The 22,342-nt window shown below is 51.8% G+C and overlaps 1 protein-coding gene across 6 annotated transcripts in view; it reads left to right on the forward strand.

Annotated features, from left to right (window-relative positions):
- The window catches only part of adat1 (adenosine deaminase tRNA specific 1), a 63,974-nt gene that overhangs the window by 34,828 nt on the left and 6,804 nt on the right, over positions 1-22,342 (forward strand). For 5 of the 6 annotated variants that reach the window (XM_072517967.1, XM_072517964.1, XM_072517965.1 and 2 more), the window contains 3 exons: positions 14,010-14,155; positions 18,006-18,105; positions 21,085-21,171. In XM_072517967.1, coding sequence (XP_072374068.1) covers positions 14,010-14,155; positions 18,006-18,105; positions 21,085-21,171 — 333 coding nt within the window. The remainder of the gene's footprint in view (positions 1-14,009; positions 14,156-18,005; positions 18,106-21,084; positions 21,172-22,342) is intronic. The other variant, XM_072517966.1, reaches the window with a different exon arrangement.

Genomic DNA, 22,342 nt, shown 5'->3' on the forward strand with positions numbered 1-22,342 from the left:
TGGTAACTTGTGGGTCTGGGAGACTACTTTTCCCCTTGCTGTGTCTTATTTCAAATCTAAACCAAATAGATGGGATGAAAGTCTTTTTTATCTAAGTTTTGGTGAAGATCCAGAACTGAGCTGTTTTGGCCGTCTCAATTCTCTCCCAGTGGATATGAGTCAACAACACATAATGACCGTCAAATTTGATGCTTTTGAGTTTAATTTGGCAGCCTGAAAGAGGCCATGTGATTATTGGCAACAAAACTTTGTAGTGTTTTTTTTGTAGCCATGCTGTGTGTGCTCTTTTGAGTTTTATCCTCCGAGCCATAGCTATAGCAACATAAATGATGGCTTCTTTAGATCTGACCAATATTCTACTTCCACTGCACTGCAGCAGCTTTGCTTCCCATTTCATTGAAAGATACTGGTTAACTGTGCATCAAAATATTTAAAATAATTTTTTTTCCACTTCATTAACTGCTATTGGTATACTGTGTACATGAGATGCCAAGAAACTCAGGAAAATGTTGAACTGCCCCAAGTGATGAACAGTATTGTGCCCGGGTTGCAATGGAAATTTAGAGAGAATCCCATCCTTCCATGTCCAACCCTGGCAAATATGTGGAATAGTAAAACTGTCAGAAGAATAGGCCGTTTGCGAAGCGAATAGGACAGAAGTGACCATTAGAATGGCTTTACTGACTACCGGTGGCGCCCTCGAGGAAGCAGGTCGCAGGTCGGATCGCTCCCGCCCGCGATGGACAAACGGACCTTTTCCTTTTTAAAAAAAAAAAAAAAATATATTAGTTTTTTAACACAATTTTTCACCCTTACAAACAATACCCCCCCCCCCCCGTAACAAAATAGAAAGAAAACGCACATAGCAAGATATATACATGTTGAAACAATATGTTACATAGCTTTGAACACTGGCTCTCTCCCGTACGTGCCAGTTTCCCAAATCTTTCATGTGTTCTCTTGCTCAAACACCCCCTAGGCAAGCCCCCCTGCCCCCCTCCCCCCCTTTCACAGGACATCCCCCCCCCCCCCCCCCCCCGGTTGCTGCTGCTGCTGACCGACCTTCCTCTAACGCTCCGCGAGATAGTCTAGGAACGGTTGCCACCGCCTGTAGAACCCCTGCGCAGACCCTCTCAAGGCAAACTTTATCCTCTCCAGTTTAATGAACCCAGCCATGTCGTTTGTCCAGGCCTCCACGCTGGGGGGCTTCACCTCCTTCCACATTAGCAAGATCCTTCGCTGGGCTACTAGGGACGCAAAGGCCAGAATACCGGCCTCTTTCGCCTCCTGCACTCCCGGCTCGTCCACTACTCCAAATATTGCTATCCCCCAGCTTGGCTTGACCCAGACTTTCACCACCTGAGATATTGTTCCCGCCACTCCTCTCCAGAACCCTTCCAGTGCCGGTCATGACCAAAACATATGGACATGATTTGCCGGACTCCCTGAGCACCTCCCACATCTGTCCTCTACCCCAAAGAACCTACTCAACCTCGCCCCTGTCAAGTGCGCTTTGTGAACCACCTTAAATTGTATCAGGCTGAGCCTGGCACACGAGGGGGAGGAATTAACCCTACCTAGGGCATCAGCCCATAACCCCTCCTCAATCTCCTCCCCCAGCTCCTCCTCCCATTTACCCTTCAGCTCCTCTACCAATGCTTCCCCCTCTTCTTTCATCTCCTAGTATATTGCCGACACCTTGCCCTCCCCGACCCATACGCCCGAGATCACCCTGTCTTGAATTTCCTGTGTCGGGAGCAACGGGAATTCCCTCACCTGCCGCCTCACAAACGCCCTCACCTGCATGTATCTAAAAGCATTTCCCGGGGGTATCTCAAACTTCTCCTCTAGTGCCCCTAGGCTCGCAAACGTCCCATCAATGAACAGGTCCCCCATTCTTCTAATCCCCGCCCGATGCCAGCTCTGGAACCCCCCGTCCATCCTCCCCGGGACAAACCGGTGGTTACCCCTGATCGGGGACCACACCGAGGCTCCCATTGCACCCCTGTGCCGTCTCCACTGGCCCCAGATCTTTAGCGTTGCCGCCACCACCGGGCTTGTGGTATACTTTGCCGGCAAGAGCGGCAGCGGTGCCGTCACCAGCGCCCCTAGGCTCGTTCCTTTACAGGGCGCCATCTCCACCCTCTTCCATGCCGCCCCCTCTCCCTCCATCACCCACTTACGGATCATCGCCACATTTGCTGCCCAGTAGTAGCTCCCTAGGTTCGGCAGCGCCAACCCTCCTCGGTCCCTACTGTGTTCCAGAAACCCCCTCCTTACCCTCGGGGTCCTATTCGCCCACACAAACCCCATTATACTCCTACCTACTCTCTTATAAAAGGCCTTGGTGATCACGATGGGAAGACACTGAAACACAAAAAGAAACCTCGGAAGGACCACCATTTTGACCGACTGCACTCTACCCGCTAGCGAGAGCAGTAACATGTCCCATCTTTTGAAGTCCTCCTCCATCTGCTCCACCAGCCTCGTCAGATTCAGTTTATGTAGGGCCCCCCAACTCCTGGCTATCTGGATCCCCAGGTACCGAAAGCTCCCCTCCGCCCTCCTCAGCGGTTGATCGCCTATCCCCCTAGTCTAGGAGTCGTCTCATCCCCTCTTCCCCCGCTGGGGGCTGGGATCTGTACAGCTCCTCATAGAAGGCCTTGAATGCCTCGTTTATATTCATCGCACTCCGCACCGTGGCTCCCCTTCCATCCTTGACTCCCCCTATTTCCCTCGCTGCCATCCTCTTACGGAGCTGGTGTGCCAGCATCCGACTCGCCTTCTCCTCATACTCGTAGGTCGCCCCCTGTGCCTTCCTCCACTGTGCCTCTGCCTTCCCTGTGGTCAACAGATCAAACTCCGTCTGGAGACGTCGTCTTTCCCCAAGTAATCCCTCCTCAGGGGCCTCTGCGTATCTCCTGTCCACTCTTAAAATCTCCCCCACTAACCTCTCCCTTTCCATGCCCTCTATCTTCTCCCTATGAGCCCTAATGGAGATTAGCTCTCCCTCATCACCGCCTTCAGCGCCTCCCATACCACCCCCTCACGCACCTCCCCGTTGTCGTTGGCCTCCAAGTACCTTTCGATGCACCCCCTCACCTTCCCACACACCACCTCATCTGCCAGCAGTCCCACATCCAACCGCCACAGCGGGCGTTGGTCCTTCTCCTCTCCCAACTCCAGTTCCACCCAGTGCGGAGCGTGATCCGAAACGGCTATGGCCGAATACTCCGTTCCCTCCACTTTCGGGATCAGCGCCCTGCCCAGAACAAAAAAATCTATCCAGGAGTAGACTTTGTGCACGTGGGAGAAAAAAGAAAATTCCCTGGCCTGCAGCCTGGCAAACCTCCAGGGGTCCACTCCCCCCATCTGATCCATAAACCCCCTGAGCACCTTGGCCGCCGCCGGCCTCTTTCCAGTCCTCGATCTGGAGCGGTCCAGTGCTGGGTCCAACACCGTATAGAAATCCCCACCCATTATCAGGCCTCCTACCTCCAGGTCCGGAATGCGCCTCAACATGCGCTTCATGAATCCGGCATCATCCCAGTTCGGGGCATATACATTTACCAATACCACCCACGCCCCCTGCAAATTACCGCTCACCATCACATATCGCCCTCCGTTATCCACTGCGATATTCTTGGCCTCAAACGACACCCGCTTCCCCACCAATATTGCCACCCTTCTATTCTTCGCGTCCAGCCCCGAATAGAATACCTGTCCTACCCATCCCTTTCTTAACCTGACCTGGTCCGCCTCCTTCAAATGTGTCTCTTGGAGCATGACCACGTCTGCTTTCAGTCCCTTTAAGTGCGCGAACACTCGGGCCCTCTTCACCGGCCCATTCAGGCCCCTCACATTCCACGTTATCAGCCGGATTGGGGGGAGGCTCCCATCCCCCCACCCCACTCCGCCGACTAGCCATCTCCTATTCTAGGCCAGTCCCGTGTCCGCGCCGCTCTCACCCTCCAGTCCCCCAGCCGGGGGACCTCCGCCCCGACCACCTCTTCTGTGTCCCATTCCCCTTCGGCCAGTGCAGCAGCAACCCTTCCCCCCCCCCGCTAGACCCATGTCTAGCTTTTTTGCTCCCCCCATATCACTCCCGTAAGTCAGCTGACCCCGGCTTCCCACACCGTCCCATTGACCTCCCCGTGTGGGAATCTCCCAATCAGTATGCGTTCCTCCATTCCCCCTCCCGCCTTTCTTCCCTAGCGCGGTAAAAACCCGCGCTTTCCTAAGCCTACCCCGCCCCCTCTGGCGCAGCTCCTGTTGCGGCCTTGTCTCTCTCCTCCAGCCCATTTCCTGCGCGTGATTGACCCCCTATATACAACAAACATCAAACATCCCCCCCCACCCTCACAAACCCTCAGTTTGAGTCCAGCTTTTTGGTTTGAATAAAGGTCCACGCCTCTTCAGGCGTTTCGAAATAATGGTGCTGATCCTTGTATGTGACCCACAGTCGCGCTGGCTGCAGCATTCCAAATCTCACTCCTTTCCGGTGCAGCACCGCCTTGGCCCGGTTGAAACCCGCTCTCCTCTTTGCAACCTCCGTGCTCCAGTCCGGGTATATTCGTATCTCTGCATTGTCCCACCTGCCGCTCCGCTCCTTCTTGGCCCATTTCAAGACCCTCTCTCTGTCTGTGAAACGGTGAAACCTCACCACCATCGCCCTTGGCGGCTCGTTTGCCTTCGGCCTCCTCGCCAGCACCCGGTGTGCCCCATCCAGCTCCAGCGGCCTCGAAGGGGCCTCCGCGCCCCTCATCGCCTCGAGCATCGTGCTCGCATATGCCCCGGAATCGGCCCCTTCCACTCCTTCAGGGAGACCCAGGATCCGCAGGTTCTTTCTCCTCGACCTGTTCTCCAGGTCTTCGAATCTTCCCGCCCACCTCTTGTGCAGCGCCTCGTGCTCCTCCACTCTCACCGCCAGGCCCAAGAGCTCGTCCTCACTCTCACTGACTCTTTTCTGCACCTCCTGGATCTTCACCTCGTGGGCCTTCTGGGTCATCCGTAGTCCTTCAATCGCTGACAGCATAGGCGCCAGCATCTCCTTCCGCAGCCCCTCGAAGCAGCGCTTGATGAACTCCTGCAGCTCCGGCCCGCACTCTGCTTTGTCCCCAGCCGCCGCCATTTTGCTTTTCATCCCTCGCTTCTCCCACGGCTCCAATGCCGCTTTATTGGCCGTTTCACTTCTGGTCCGGTCCATAAAAGGTGAAGGGGGACCTCACTCTTCCCTTCCCCACGGGTTGTCTTCAAAAAAATTCCCGTTGGGGCTCCTCTAAAGAGCCCGAAAGTCCAAGATAGCGGGAGCTGCCGAATCGTGCGGCTTAACTCCGCATCGCCACAACCGGAAGTCAAAACGGACCTTTTCCAACGGACATTTTCGGAACCTGGCGACCTGAATCGGTGGAGGAGACAATAGGGAAGAGGCTTTTCCCCCCCCCCCCCCCGGGGTATAGACAGCTGGACCAGAAGTGGTTGAGTGGAGCGGCAAGGATCGAAGCGGGAGCAGCGGGGACCCCAGACCGGGCGGCGAAGCATGGCGGACGGCAGGGACCAGGGAGCGGAGGCTCACTGGCCAAGAGAGCAACAGATGGAGTTCTTCAGGAATTGCTTCGCCGAACTGAAGAGGGACACGCTGGACCCGATGAGAGCGGTAATGGACCGAATGGTCGAGACACAGGCGGTCCAAGCGAAGGCACTCTGGGAGGTCGAGGTGAAGCTCTCCAGCCAGGCGGACACGGTAACGGAGCTGGAGCACAAGGTGGAGGAGCTGAACTCCTGCCAGAGGTGGATGCAGGAGCAGCTTGAAGAGCTGGGGAACAGAGCCAGGAGGCAGAACTTGAGGATCGTTGGCCTCCCCGAGGGCTGCGAGGGATCGGATGCGGGTGCATACGTGATGGGTATACTCGCGCTGATGGGACCGAACGCCTTCCCTCGACCCCTGGAGTTGGATGGGGCGCATAGGAAGCCCAGGACGGGCGACCGACCGAGGGCCTTGGTGGTCCGCTTTCACCGGCTGGCTAACCAAGAACGTGTGCTGCGATGGGCCAAGGCGGAGAGGAGCAGCAGATGGGAGAACTGAGGTGCGTGTCTACCAGGACTTGGGAACGGAGCTGGCCAAGAGGCGTGCAGGATTCATCAAGGTAAAGGCAGCCCTCTACAAAAAGGAGGTTCGGTTCGGAATGCTGTATCCTGCGAAGCTTTGGGTTACGTTTGAGGAACTCCATCACTACTTCAGACACCAGAACAGGTTTGGACTTTCATTAAAGATAAGAAGCTGGACTTGAACTAATGGGCACTTAGTTTTTTCAGTGCTGTACAGTGGCGGCGGTCTGTTAACCTAACTTGCTCTGACTAGGAGTGGACTTTTATTAAAAGAAGAAGCTGGGGCGAGATTCTCCAACCCCCCGTCGGGTCGGAGAATCGCCTGGGGCTGGCGTGAATCCCATACCACCCCCTCACGCACCTCCCCGTTGTCGTTGGCCTCCAAGTACCTTTCGATGCACCCCCTCACCTTCCCACACACCACCTCATCTGCCAGCAGTCCCACATCCAACCGCCACAGCGGGCGTTGGTCCTTCTCCTCTCCCAACTCCAGTTCCACCCAGTGCGGAGCGTGATCCGAAACGGCTATGGCCGAATACTCCGTTCCCTCCACTTTCGGGATCAGCGCCCTGCCCAGAACAAAAAAATCTATCCAGGAGTAGACTTTGTGCACGTGGGAGAAAAAAGAAAATTCCCTGGCCTGCAGCCTGGCAAACCTCCAGGGGTCCACTCCCCCCATCTGATCCATAAACCCCCTGAGCACCTTGGCCGCCGCCGGCCTCTTTCCAGTCCTCGATCTGGAGCGGTCCAGTGCTGGGTCCAACACCGTATTGAAATCCCCACCCATTATCAGGCCTCCTACCTCCAGGTCCGGAATGCGCCTCAACATGCGCTTCATGAATCCGGCATCATCCCAGTTCGGGGCATATACATTTACCAATACCACCCACGCCCCCTGCAAATTACCACTCACCATCACATATCGCCCTCCGTTATCCACTACGATATTCTTGGCCTCAAACGACACCCGCTTCCCCACCAATATTGCCACCCTTCTATTCTTCGCGTCCAGCCCCGAATAGAATACCTGTCCTACCCATCCCTTTCTTAACCTGACCTGGTCCGCCTCCTTCAAATGTGTCTCTTGGAGCATGACCACGTCTGCTTTCAGTCCCTTTAAGTGCGCGAACACTCGGGCCCTCTTCACCGGCCCATTCAGGCCCCTCACATTCCACGTTATCAGCCGGATTGGGGGGAGGCTCCCATCCCCCCACCCCACTCCGCCGACTAGCCATCTCCTATTCTAGGCCAGTCCCGTGTCCGCGCCGCTCTCACCCTCCAGTCCCCCAGCCGGGGGACCTCCGCCCCGACCACCTCTTCTGTGTCCCATTCCCCTTCGGCCAGTGCAGCAGCAACCCTTCCCCCCCCCGCTAGACCCATGTCTAGCTTTTTTGCTCCCCCCATATCACTCCCGTAAGTCAGCTGACCCCGGCTTCCCACACCGTCCCATTGACCTCCCCGTGTGGGAATCTCCCAATCAGTATGCGTTCCTCCATTCCCCCTCCCGCCTTTCTTCCCTAGCGCGGTAAAAACCCGCGCTTTCCTAAGCCTACCCCGCCCCCTCTGGCGCAGCTCCTGTTGCGGCCTTGTCTCTCTCCTCCAGCCCATTTCCTGCGCGTGATTGACCCCCTATATACAACAAACATCAAACATCCCCCCCCACCCTCACAAACCCTCAGTTTGAGTCCAGCTTTTTGGTTTGAATAAAGGTCCACGCCTCTTCAGGCGTTTCGAAATAATGGTGCTGATCCTTGTATGTGACCCACAGTCGCGCTGGCTGCAGCATTCCAAATCTCACTCCTTTCCGGTGCAGCACCGCCTTGGCCCGGTTGAAACCCGCTCTCCTCTTTGCAACCTCCGTGCTCCAGTCCGGGTATATTCGTATCTCTGCATTGTCCCACCTGCCGCTCCGCTCCTTCTTGGCCCATTTCAAGACCCTCTCTCTGTCTGTGAAACGGTGAAACCTCACCACCATCGCCCTTGGCGGCTCGTTTGCCTTCGGCCTCCTCGCCAGCACCCGGTGTGCCCCATCCAGCTCCAGCGGCCTCGAAGGGGCCTCCGCGCCCCTCATCGCCTCGAGCATCGTGCTCGCATATGCCCCGGAATCGGCCCCTTCCACTCCTTCAGGGAGACCCAGGATCCGCAGGTTCTTTCTCCTCGACCTGTTCTCCAGGTCTTCGAATCTTCCCGCCCACCTCTTGTGCAGCGCCTCGTGCTCCTCCACTCTCACCGCCAGGCCCAAGAGCTCGTCCTCACTCTCACTGACTCTTTTCTGCACCTCCTGGATCTTCACCTCGTGGGCCTTCTGGGTCATCCGTAGTCCTTCAATCGCTGACAGCATAGGCGCCAGCATCTCCTTCCGCAGCCCCTCGAAGCAGCGCTTGATGAACTCCTGCAGCTCCGGCCCGCACTCTGCTTTGTCCCCAGCCGCCGCCATTTTGCTTTTCATCCCTCGCTTCTCCCACGGCTCCAATGCCGCTTTATTGGCCGTTTCACTTCTGGTCCGGTCCATAAAAGGTGAAGGGGGACCTCACTCTTCCCTTCCCCACGGGTTGTCTTCAAAAAAATTCCCGTTGGGGCTCCTCTAAAGAGCCCGAAAGTCCAAGATAGCGGGAGCTGCCGAATCGTGCGGCTTAACTCCGCATCGCCACAACCGGAAGTCAAAACGGACCTTTTCCAACGGACATTTTCGGAACCTGGCGACCTGAATCGGTGGAGGAGACAATAGGGAAGAGGCTTTCTCCCCCCCCCCCCCCCCCCCCCGGGGTATAGACAGCTGGACCAGAAGTGGTTGAGTGGAGCGGCAAGGATCGAAGCGGGAGCAGCGGGGACCCCAGACCGGGCGGCGAAGCATGGCGGACGGCAGGGACCAGGGAGCGGAGGCTCACTGGCCAAGAGAGCAACAGATGGAGTTCTTCAGGAATTGCTTCGCCGAACTGAAGAGGGACACGCTGGACCCGATGAGAGCGGTAATGGACCGAATGGTCGAGACACAGGCGGTCCAAGCGAAGGCACTCTGGGAGGTCGAGGTGAAGCTCTCCAGCCAGGCGGACACGGTAACGGAGCTGGAGCACAAGGTGGAGGAGCTGAACTCCTGCCAGAGGTGGATGCAGGAGCAGCTTGAAGAGCTGGGGAACAGAGCCAGGAGGCAGAACTTGAGGATCGTTGGCCTCCCCGAGGGCTGCGAGGGATCGGATGCGGGTGCATACGTGATGGGTATACTCGCGCTGATGGGACCGAACGCCTTCCCTCGACCCCTGGAGTTGGATGGGGCGCATAGGAAGCCTAGGACGGGCGACCGACCGAGGGCCTTGGTGGTCCGCTTTCACCGGCTGGCTAACCAAGAACGTGTGCTGCGATGGGCCAAGGCGGAGAGGAGCAGCAGATGGGAGAACTGAGGTGCGTGTCTACCAGGACTTGGGAACGGAGCTGGCCAAGAGGCGTGCAGGATTCATCAAGGTAAAGGCAGCCCTCTACAAAAAGGAGGTTCGGTTCGGAATGCTGTATCCTGCGAAGCTTTGGGTTACGTTTGAGGAACTCCATCACTACTTCAGACACCAGAACAGGTTTGGACTTTCATCAAAGATAAGAAGCTGGACTTGAACTAATGGGCACTTAGTTTTTTCAGTGCTGTACAGTGGCGGCGGTCTGTTAACCTAACTTGCTCTGACTAGGAGTGGACTTTTATTAAAAGAAGAAGCTGGGGCGAGATTCTCCAACCCCCCGTCGGGTCGGAGAATCGCCTGGGGCTGGCGTGAATTCCACCCCCGCCGGTTGCCAAAGTCTCCGGCACCGGAGATTCGGCGGGGGCGGGAATCGCGCCGCGCCGGTTGGCGGCCCCCCCGCGCGATTCTCCAGCCCGGATGGGCTGAAGCCCCGCCGCTAAAATGCCTGTCCCACCGGCATAGATTAAACCACCTACCTTACTGGCGGGACAAGGCGGCGCGGGCGGGCTCCGGGGTCCTGGGGGGGCGTGGGGTGATCTGGCCCCGGGGGGTGCCCCCACGGTGGCCTGGCCCGCGATCGGGGCCCACCGATCCGCAGGCGGGCCTGTGCCATGGGGGCACTCTTTTCCTTCCGCCTCCGCCACGGTCTCCACCATGGCGGAGGCGGAAGAGACTCCCTCCACTGCGCATGCGCGGGAATGCCTTCAGCGGCCGCTGATGCTCCCGCGCATGCGCCGCCCGGAGATGTAATTTCCGCGCCAGCTGGCGGGGCACCAATGGCCTTTTCCGCCAGCTGACGGGGCGGAAATTCGTCCAGCGCCGACCTAGCCCCTTAAGGTTGGGGCTCGGCCCCCAAAGATGCGGAGCATCCCGCACCTTTGGGGCGGCGCGATGCCCGACTTATTTGCGCCGTTTTGGGCGCCAGTCGGCGGACATCGCGCCGTTTCCGGAGAATTTCGCCCCTGGACTTGAACTGAAGGACTCTGGGCTCTCAGAGCTTTTGTGTGGCGGCGGTTTGTTAAATTATCCTGTACTGTAATGTTTTATCCAAGATTGTTTTCAGCCTGGACAGAGAGCGGGGGCTGGAGGGCGCACTGCTTAGGGTGTTTTAGGGAGATTGCAACGGGGGGGGGGGCCTGCACTTGGTATCTTTTGGCGGGAGATCGGGGCCTCTGATGGGGGGATGGGCTAGGGGCTGGTTAAGGGACTTGAAATGGCATGGGGAGATACAATCAGGTTAATGGGTCCTTGGTGTGTGGGGGGAGGCCCGAGCACTCGGGTGGGAGACAGTCAGGCGCCAAGTGCAGGGGTCAACGTAGCTAGCGTAGGTCAGGGGGCACCAGGGAGAGTAGGAGGAGGGGCGGGCTAGGGCCAAGCGCAGGGCTGACCTGGCAGGTCAGGCCTCGGGGGAGGGGGGGCAGGGGATGTCGGGGGGTTGGGGGGGGGGGGGGGACAGCTGAGAAGTAGAGCAGAGGAGACTTAAGTGGGCAAGGGGGGGTGACCAGGGATCCCCCCGGGGGAGAAAGTCGCTTGCAGACTCTCAGGGAACAGCGCAGGAAACCAACAGCAGCCGCACCCGAGGGGGGGAGGGTTAGAGCCACTTTAGTTTAGTTGAACACGTGTGGTATGGGCAGACAGAGCTTATAGGGGAAGTGCCTTACTAACATGTTTATTCTTTCCCACTGTTCGTTTTCACTATGTTAAGGCTCTTTGCATAGGGCCTTTTTTCTCTCTCTGTAAATGTTACAAATTTGTTTTAAATTAAAAAATTTTTAAAAAAAGAATGGCTTTACTTTGTGATGGCTTCTCGCCAATATTAGTTGGTACAAACATTAATCAGGATAAGATTTGGGGGATTGGAATTAATGCTTGCAGCACTTCAAAGGAGAAACATGTAATCAAAATATAAACAAAAGGGAAGAACTATGTGGGTAAAGTTGTGATAGTAATTTAACTTCACTTTCCACTTGAATTAGTTGACACAGATACCTCAGCACTGTGGTGACACAGACTTCTGGTTTCTACCATTGTTTGATATTAATTTGGTTTCATGATTTACTTAGATATGCAATAATGTCATTAGTGAAAGTATTGTTTTCAAGCTTTCCATCTTCTATAATTCATTGCACATTACTGAATTCTGTGGTTGAACTATCTACATCAACTGTTTTATAGCAATTGCAATGACTGACCATTGGCAACAGAAACACTTAAATTGTTTAGAGACGAAAAGGGGAAAGACAGTGAAGGCAGATTTGTAACAAATTGAAATGTATTGAGTTGTATTGTTTTCACACAGATGCACAAATGCTTCACTTTTACAAAATTGGTCGCAGTATTGTTAAAGTGCAGAACCTTTTGTGATAATTTATTTTAATCTTTATTGGTAAAATCGTGTATAGGTGAAATGTCTCTATAAGATTAAAAATTAAAAAGATAGATGCAACTCACACATTGGGCGGGATTCTCCACTCCTGCGCCAAAGTGGCCGCGCCGTCGTGAACGCCGTCGAGGTTCACGACGGCGCAGAACGATCCCGACCGATTCAGGCACTGACAATGGGCTAGGATCGGGGCCGCGTCATCTACACGCGCCAGGCCTTGTCACCGGCGTAAAGGCGGCGCCGCATAGATGACGCGGCCGGCGCCGCATAACTGGCGTCATCCGCGCATGCGTGGTTGCCGTCCTCTCTAAGTCCGCCCCGCAAGAAGATGGCGGATGGATCTTGCGGGGCCGCGGAAGGAAGGAGGTCCTCCTTCAGAGAGGACAGCCCGACGATCGGTGGGCTCCGATCGCGGGCCATGCCACATTTAAGGTACCCCCCGGTGCAGGATCCCCCCCCGCAGGCCGCCCCCCCAGCGTTCACGCACCGTTCACGACGGCAGCGACCAGGTGTGGACGGCGCCGGGGGAAGACACCGTTTTGGCCTGGCCGCTCGGCCCATCGGGCCTGAGAATAGCGGGGGTGCCGGAGAATTGCCATTCTGGGTGTCTCCGGCGATTCTGCAGCCCGCGGCACTCGACGGGGCCGTTCCCGCCGCGTGGGAGAATTGCGGGAGGGCGTCGGACCAGCGTCCCGGGAAATTTTGGCGGCCCAGACGATTCTCCCAACCGGCGCGGGAGTGGAGAATCTCGCCCATTGTTCTTCAAAAATGAAGAGGAATTAAATAACCCCACATCTTCTTTGTGAATTATGTAAACCTTTGTATGTATTCAAGTTTTAAAAAAAACTAGGAATCAGATACACTCTATACAGTGAAGTAAACTGTTACAAGTTAAAAAAAATAACTGAAGGAGTGGTGTAATGCTGGAGGTTCAGTCTTTTAGATTAGGCATTAAACTAAGGACTCATCTGCCCTCTTACAGTAAAATACTATTGAAAGAGTAAGGAGGCAATGGCCAACATTTACCTTTCAATCAACATTGTGCAAGGGTAGCACGGTAGCACTGTGCTTCACAGCTCCTGGGTCCCGGGTTCGATTCCCGCTTGGGTCACTGTCTGTGCGGAGTCTGCACGTTCTCCCCGTGTCTTGCGTGGGTTTCCCACATCCGGGTGCTCCGGTTTCCTCCCGCAAGTCCTAAAAAACGTGCTGTTAGGCAATTTGGACATTCTGAATTCTCCCTCCATGTACCTGAACAGATGCCGGAATGTGGCGACTAGGGGCTTTTCACAGTAACTTCATTGCAGTTAATGTAAGCCTACTTGTGCCAATAATGATTATTATAGAAAAATTTATCTCAGTGTTGTTTATGTAACATTGCTGAGTGCAAATTGGTTGCCACACTTCCCTTCATTATAACTGTGATGATTCAAAAATAATCAATTGGCTATGAAACGCTTTGGAATATCCTGAAATCATGATTGGAGCTGTATAAATGCAAATTTGTTCTTTGTTAGTGCAGAAGAGGGTGCCATTTCCCCTAATTCTATGATTCTTTCCCACTCAGTATGAATGACAGTCACTGGGAGAAAAATCTCCTGCTGTTTTTGTTTGCATAGCTTTCATGAATAATTTAGCTTATTAACTGCTGCTCTAGTGGTTTGCAAACTATTAAACATTCAAAAGCTGCAACATGGCCATATTATGTTTCATCAGCCTGCCAATCTATGGCTTAACTCTTGAAACCATGCTGGAAACTGGGAATCTCTGAACTGCTAGATCTGTCTTTAAATTTGCAAAATGACCCCAACTCTCCAAAATATGTTTATAATTTTAGAGCTTTAATCTTAACTATGCGTAGGTTAAGTTGTCATTCTGGTGTAATAAAGACTTGTTTATTGTTCAATAAAATGTAATTAAAGTACTTTACAGGAAATGCTGAGTTTCAGGTGCTCCATACATGGAAATAAAAGATGTTTGAGGATGTAACCTTCTGGATTCTGATAAAAGTAACACAGCAAGGTTTCTAAAGAAAACATTGAGTTATTGTTTGTTTTCCCCTTGTGTTCCAACAGATGTCGCCACATTACCTCACTCCCAAAAGAATTCAGAGTTCACGATGTAACGCTGCTACAGTCACAATTGGAGTTTGTACACGGTCGCCATTCACTTCAAAGCAGCAATGAGATAAACACAGAGACATTTGTACCATGTGCAGCAGGTAGAGGACAATTTCTATAAAAAATTTTTTTTTTTTTTTACAAATCCCAAACTAGGTATTTGAAAGTCTTTGAAACATTAACTTTTTAAAGACAGCAGCATTTTTGTGAAGACATTTGAAGTACGTAATTTATATATCTCTTGAACGCAATCGGCATGTTTCATAGGTCCATTCTTTGTGCTATATCAGTTGATTTCCACATGATGGCCCAAGTTATGCGAAAGCGGCGCAGGAACGGCACCAACTGGGTCTCGCCCCCACAACCCAAAGATGTGCAGGCTGGGTGGATTGGCCACGCTAAATTGCCCCTTAATTGGACAAAATTAATTGGGTACTCTAAATTTTTTAAAAAAGGAATGACAGGCGGGAGTAAGAAAGATAAAAGACAGAAAGTAAAACAAAAAAAAAAGTCAACTCAACTAACCACTGAAGTAATTAACCTCAAATCTTGCAAAATTACATTTTCAGAGCCAGAGAGATCGTTTTCAGTAATGATCACACATCACGACATTACAAATTCACTTGCTCTAAATTCACTCACACCAATATTTTCCACTGTCTTTGGTGGAAAACTAATGGACAAATACTCCAAATTCACGCCAATGCATGTCTCTAAATACCAATTACATTGGCAAGGACCGTTATAATGTAGCCTGTGGAGACACTAGTATCTCTGATAGAAACTTTCCAATTTCTGCATTTGAATACAGCTGCCACTTGCCAATAATTGCTGCCCTCTTTGCTTCATTTTAATGCCATTAGCCTCACTACTGCTGTTAATACAAAAGCCGTGCTATTCTCTTCAGAATATTCATTTCAGGAAAAACATATTTAGTATAACGTGTTTAATTGTTGTTCTGCTAATTTTGAATCAGCCTGTTAATTATGAAACAGAATGAAAACTTGACGTTATATAGCATGTTTCATGTCTTTATAATATCTAAATGCAATTCACAGCTATAATGAATTCCCAACTAAAGTGTAATCACTGGTGTAAAATAAGCAAACTGCTGTAATTAGGAGGGGAGGGAAGATAGGGCTGGGGGTTGGGGGAGCGGCACCTTCGGGAGGGTGGGGACTTGTATTACACATCAAACACACTTGTGCACAACCATTATGACACCTCTGTCACTTTCGTCCGCAATGTGGGCTGACCTCGATTTCTTGGCCCATCTCTCCAGGCATCTTCCCCTCACCATGGTACCCACCCACCTTCCGGGCATGGACATGTCCCCAGAACTGTGTCATATCCCCTGGGTGTTCGGATGTTGGGTGCTGCATGTGTGATGTTGCCTCCCGCAGTGTTCTGGCACAGTATCCATGCATCAAGGTGTGATTGGAATGCTAGGCAATGACTCTCACATACTACATGGCCCACGTACCCATGGGAATCCACTTGGGATGTGTGAAGTACTCACTTAACCATGATTGCCAACCCCCTATTAGCAATAACCATCAGCCGCACGGTCAGAGGCCTCAGCAGTCGGCGGGTGGTCATTGGGGCAGACAAGCAGGGACTAGGGTTGCCCACGGAACGGGTACACACGATCCATGCATTTGCATGGTTGTGCCGTGAGTGGTTTCCCCCCAGTGACTCCAATTTCCCCACCCTCCTATGGCAGCCCACCCCTGCGGTGGAGCGTTACGCTGGCATGGGTAGAGGCAGCAGGGATGGGTGGTGGGAATAGAGGCCCCCCGGTGCCAGGGCACGGTGCTCCGCCGTCACCTGGCACTGCTGGACCTGGAGGCCCGCTCTCGCCTCAGCCAGGTCTCAATGCTCGCAGCCATGGAGCACGGGGACTGTGATAGGTCCCTCCGTTACTGGCACAGGTCAGCCAGCGCCTGGCAAATACTCTTAACACCCACAACCATGGCTTGTTGTGATTGGGCCAAGCTCTGGGCCGCAGCAATGCCCATGTAGCCCAGGTACATGGCTGCCTGTGACATGGCTGCCCTGTCCTGCGCATCAGCCATCGACCACACACTGTGCCCCAGCCCTTGGTCGTCGTGACCCAGGGCATGACTCTCACACCCAAGGCCTCCACCACGAATGCCATCCGTGTAGCATTGGCCTGGGTGGCACGTATTGGCGGCAGCGCCTCCTGTTCCTGCAGGCAGTTTAACTCATTCAACTGCACCTGCAGGCACTGGATGATTGATGACATCCCCTCATGGAGTTCCTGGCTCCGCGCCCGCATTTCCAACATGGATGGGACCACCCTTTCCAGAAAGTCTAGACCTGTCTGGACTGCCCGCCGACCGTCTGCCCCCTCGGAGGTTCCTACCTCCACCTGATGCATCGCTTCATGTGTGTTGTGCAGCCCAGAAGCCTTTTCACTAAAGTGCCCAACTGAGGTGAGTGTCGCTGGGATGCTGGAGGGTGTCGGTGACAGCAGTGACGGGAAGTTGGTGTTGTTCCCGGACATATGCTTTGAGGTGTTGCGGGGTTGCGCCGGGGGCGAGTGACCCTGAAAAGTCCCGCCTCGTTGCCAGGTGAGTTGCCGGGTTTCGCCAGGGCGCAAGGGATACCAGCCGGTTCTGCCTCGTTGGGAGGTGACCTTGCAAGACACAAGACAAGGCGCTTCGTGAAATCGCGGGTAAATGTGTGGGGGTGAGGGTTGACTCACGTGCCATAGGGACATCGCAACACTTTGGGGACTCACTTGATTGTCCCATGCTGACCTCCGTCTATGTGACTGCCCACCCTGCCAACCAGGTCCATCGCCCTCTGCTCCGCAACATTGAGAGGCCGCAGGTCCGGCGGGACCCCTCCGGTCTTCTCCCGCTCCTGGCAGTTGAGGGCCGCCTTCTCCTGGGAGGGGGGCGGGGGGGACAAATAATGCACAGTGTGAGACACTCTGACATATGCAGCACAGGGGTCTGAAGCTGGTGGCCCATGTGTGCAGGGCACCGGCCATGGCGAACAATATGAATGTTGGCATGTGGTGCAGGGTGGGGTGCGCACCAACTGCCAGTGGGTGGTGTTCGGACGCCCTCTAGAAGGGAGGGATGGGTATAGTGAAATGTGGGATGGGGTTGGTGATTCACCCTGGCTGGGGGGCTGTGGGACGGGGTTGATGCCCGGGGCACGGAGCTGATGACTCACCCGGGCCGCCCTGAGGAGGTTGTGCACCTTTCTGCACTGCTATCCAGTCCTCGCAGTGGGGCTCACGGCCTCTGCCACCTCTGCCCAGAACTGATTGACGTTGGTGATATAGTTAATTGAGGAAAGGTGGAAGGAAGCTTGAGTGGAGCAGAAACAACAGTGTGAACAGGTGACCTGACCTGTGTTCAATATTCTATGTAGATCTATGTAGCTTTTGCTAACTGCATAAAATGTGTTTTATGTAGAACAGTTGCAGATTTATAAATAAATGTACAATTAAATTACTAATGGTTCTGAGCCTGGCGTTCTACTTGAAACCAATTAAATCTGCTGGATGATAGGTATAAAATTATAGTACAGCACAGGAGGAGGGGGTCTATATCGTCCTAGCGGGTGCTTTGTGCCAACCCCTAGTCATTCCAGCATGAAAACGTGACATGGTAACTAGAATGAGGAAGGTAGAGGTTTCTATTCATAGATAATTCCCATGAATCAAAAAAATTGAAGCTTTGATCATAACTTCTCATATTTTCCTTTTCCAAATGCAGCATCTTAATCTTGGTGTGTGATTGTTTTTTTGTTAAGGCAAGTCAACTCACTGTGCACAGTAAACTGCATCACTGATTCCAGATGATCTCAATAGATGGTAAATTATATGTATGCAATACACATAGTTAATGACTATCATTACCAAAGATATTGTGATGCTGTTATGCAGAAGTGATTGTTTTTAATCTCTTATAGCAATAAGTTGGTGTGCTGTTCCATTCCACCCACTGGATGTTTCTGTAAATGGCTTTAAACAAGGAGCAACAAAAAAGATCCTTGGAACCCCACAAGCCAGGTACAGAATTATGATTTTTAATTAGATGAAATATTGGTCTTTGTTATTAACTGAATCCCGGACTTTGGAACATGTTATATTTTAAACATAGTTTAAATAACATTTATAGTTTCTAGACAATTAAAGCATTTCAAATTAATAGTTTCATATTATGCAAGATATTCTGGATTGCTTGGTGTTTCCAACAATCTGGAGAATTAATAGGCTGGTAGAATGGGCAAATATGTATCAGGTGAAATTTAATGCAGACAACTGTGATGTGGTGCACTTTGGGAAGAATAACGTCAACAAATTGCATTTATCACTTTTAATGTGGAAAATGTCCCATTACTTCACAGTGGCGTAAGAAGACGGGGCAGCACGGTAGCATTGTGAATAGCACAATTGCTTCACAGCTCCAGGGTCCCAGGTTCGATTCTGGCTTGGGTCACTGCCTGTGCGGAGTCTGCACATCCTCCCCATGTGTGCGTGGGTTTCCTCCGGGTGCTCCGGTTTCCTCCCACAGTCCAAAGATGTGCAGGTTAGGTGGATTGGCCATGATAAATTGACCTTAGTGTCCAAAATTGCCCTTAGTGTTGGGTGGGGTTACTGGGTTATGGGGATAGGGTGGAGGTGTTGACCTTGGGTAGGGTGCTCTTTCCAAGAGCCGGTGCAGACTCGACGGGCCGAATGGCCTCCTTCTGCACCGTAAATTCTATGAAAGACGAATTTGGATGCTGAGTCAAGGAAGATCATGTTAGGAGGGGTGACAAAAAAGCTTGATCAAAGAGGTTGGATTTAAGGAGGGCCTTTTAGGGAGAGAACAAAGTGGATGAGATCCAGGGAGACGAATCGAAGGGCCCATGCTATGGGTCCGAAAGCTTCGCTGTGTCAAATAGGAGTTTGCAAACAGTGACAGTAGCTATGGAAGGTGGTGAAATAAGTGGCAACGGTGTAAAATTTGGAATAATACGGGAAGAAATAGATATTGGAACTTTAAAAGTTAGAGGAGAATAGAGACTTAAGAATTCAGATACACTGGGCGTGATTCTCCACTCCCACGCTGGTTGGGAGAATCGCCTGGGCCGCCAAAATTTCTGGGGACGCCGGTCCGACGCCTCGCGATTCTCCCAAGCGGCGGGAACGGCCCGGTCGAGTTTTGCAGGCCGGAGAATCGCCGGAGACACCGAAAATGGAGATTCTCCGGCACCCCCGCTATTCTGAGGCCCGGATGGGCCGAGCGGCCGGGCCAAAACGGCGGGTTCCCCCCCGGCGCTGTCCACACCTGGTCGCTGCAGTCGTGGGCGGTGCGTGAATGCTGGGGGGGGGGGGCGGCATGTGGGGGGGCGAGGGGGATCCTAGAATGTGGGGTGGCCCGCGATCGGTGCCCACCGATCGTCTAGCTGTCCTCTCTGAAGGAGGACCTCCTCCTTCCGCGGCCCCGCAAGATCTGTCCCCCATCTTCTTGCGGGGCGGACTTAGAGAGGACGGAAACCACGCATGCGCGGGTTGGCGCCGGCCAACCCGCGCATGCGCGGATGACGTCCGTTATGCGGCGCCGGCCGCGTCATCTATGCGGCGCCGCTTTTACGCGGGCGACAAGGCCTGGCGCGTGTAGATGACGCGGCCCCGATACTGGCCCATTGTCAGGGCCTGAATCGGTCGGGACCGGGGCCATTCCGCGCCGTTGTGAACCTCGACGGCGTTCACGACGGCGCGGCCACTTCGGCGTGGGAGTGGAGAATCCCGCCCACAATCTTCCACTGAGCCGAGGAAGTTTCTGAGTTGCAGCCAGATTACGGGGTAGTCAGACAATGTGAATGTGTCATGTTGCCTGCTCTTAGAATGACAGCATGTCTACATTCTCACCAACCCCTCAATCATTACCCATTTGGATGCAAGGTTACCAGCTTGGCCAAAAGTTCTTGGAAACTGTCAGTTTTGTGTGTTCTGCACCTGTGCCCTCTCAGGTCTGTGCTCCTACAGATTGCAGACTATGAGCTCTCCAGAGTCCTTGGCTGACCCACAGAGTTTCTCATAGGGGCACTAGATTAGGTAAGAGAGCAGTTAAGACCGGCACAGTGAGCTTACACCAGGGTAATAATTCATGTGTAAGTACTTGAGTAATTAAATAAAATTGCATTCTTATAAAAATTACATGTAAAGGAATCAGCAGGATGAAGTCGCTAAAGAGAAAATGACACTGTCAACCGGGTGATTCTTGCAATTTTCTTGTATTGGATGATTTTTCTGCTACATTCCCTGAATCTAGTGTTCTAATCTGCTGCTTCTGCTTGTTCACTTAGCGAAAGTAATTTAAATGTTTGCTCTAGTAAGTGTGACATTATTCACGTGCTTAATGAAATCTTAAACAGCAGACTGACAAAAGTTGCCTAAATCCTGTGGTAGCCAGTATGGAACCATAGACAAAGAAGCTCAAAGCTGCAATGACCTTGGCCACAAGAGTTGGTTTTAGACTTTGGTACTGGAATTGACAACTCTTGTCAAGTTTCCTAGAGAAACACAACTCTTTATTCTCACTCCTCATGGAACTGGTGATATATTGCACTCTGTTGGGAGGATGAGGACTTTTGCAAATGAATCTACTATTTGTCTTCCCTGCAGTTTAGTACGTTCCTCCCTGCCTCTCTGCTGAGGCTGAAATTGCCTCTAATCAAAAAAGAAAGGTGCATTGCAAGAAGCCCCTGAAGAATTCAGAATGTTATACTCCCACCACAAGCACATTAATATCAACTAAGTAGCAAAAACAGCATCCAGTACAAGCAAACTGGAATGCATGCCGTTGCAGCATTTTAACTGAGAACAAGGAAGGATCCCTTTAAATATCGCTGGAAATGACTGCTGCTTAACCTGTATGTCCCGTGCTTTCTGGATGGATTTAGGAACTGATATTAACAATTCAAGTAGAGATGATATGTCTCTACTATCAATAAATTTGGTGCTTTTAACAATTTAGTAAATTTGCTTCTTTATTTGCAGGTCTAGAATTTGCAAGGCTGAGCTTTTCAGGGAATTCAGAGAACTGCTTACTTTCCTTTCTGACAAAAAACGTCCAATATCCCTTCGGTAGGTGATAACTTTTAACAGACAGTATGGAAATAGTCATAAAACTGAATCAAATGTAGCTGTTGCCCAAGTAAATTTTGATTTGGACATATTCAGTAGAGGACTGTTTAACAAAAAGTTGTAGCCTTTATTCTTGTATTGCAACATTACACTGGGGAATAATCCCATTGGGAAAGCACTAGATGTGATAGAGATGGATTTAGGGTCAGGGACACAAGTCATTAAAAGCAAGGTGGCATGGTCAAAAAACTATTGTGGCATTAGAATGATAGCTGGAATGAAGAGACTAGTTATGATGAATGAATTAAGGCATTGTGATTGAAGTCTTGAAAATTGAAAGGAATCAACAGGGCAACAGGGAAATGATTCTTCTCTCGTGTGGGGAATCCAGAACAAAGGAACACAACTTTAGAATTTAATCTGAACCTGGTTAAAGTGAATCCAAGAAAAACTTTGCACATTTGTTATTCCACAACTTGGCAGAGAGCTTCATGTAATTTATTTATTTCAGACACAGTGAATAATTTGTCTGTTTTCATTTATGGTTGACGTTGTCACCACCCTCTGCAGTCCACACACAACAGGTTATCTAATATTGTCTTTGGGACTCTAGAACAAACATGAACCCAACATTCTTCAAACCAAAAGATGAGTTGTTCCGGTTTGCATTGTATGGTTTGGCTAACTGGACCCATAACAACTAGAAGTATGTGGCTGTTTTATGTTACCAGTAACTTTTTACTTTGAAAAAGGGTTACATAAAGATGCAAAATAATTTAGTCTCCACATACTCTTTTATAGCCTGAGGTAGTTGTATGTCCTATTTTGTACAAAGGCTTATTTTTAAAGGAAATTAATAAAGCCTGAAGAAAAGATAGATATTAACTGTTGGTTTGCTCCAAATACTTGAATTTGTTTCTGAAGTTGTGGCCTGGAAAGAAAGAACTTGCATGTATTATCGTGTACTCTCTTTTCCTCAGGCCATTCACAATGAACTGTTGTGAAGTATAGTCACTTTACATAGGCAGACCTAATAGACACCACACTCGGTTCAAACTATTTGTAAGCCATAGCCACTGACCTCTTCATGATCTTTTCTTTTATGAGATGTGGGCTTCACTGCTAAGGCTGGCATTTGTTGACCATCCCTAATTGCCCCTGTTGCTATCTT

The sequence above is a fragment of the Scyliorhinus torazame genome, chromosome 10 (genome assembly GCF_047496885.1).
Source record: "Scyliorhinus torazame isolate Kashiwa2021f chromosome 10, sScyTor2.1, whole genome shotgun sequence".
Lineage (NCBI taxonomy): Eukaryota > Metazoa > Chordata > Chondrichthyes > Carcharhiniformes > Scyliorhinidae > Scyliorhinus > Scyliorhinus torazame.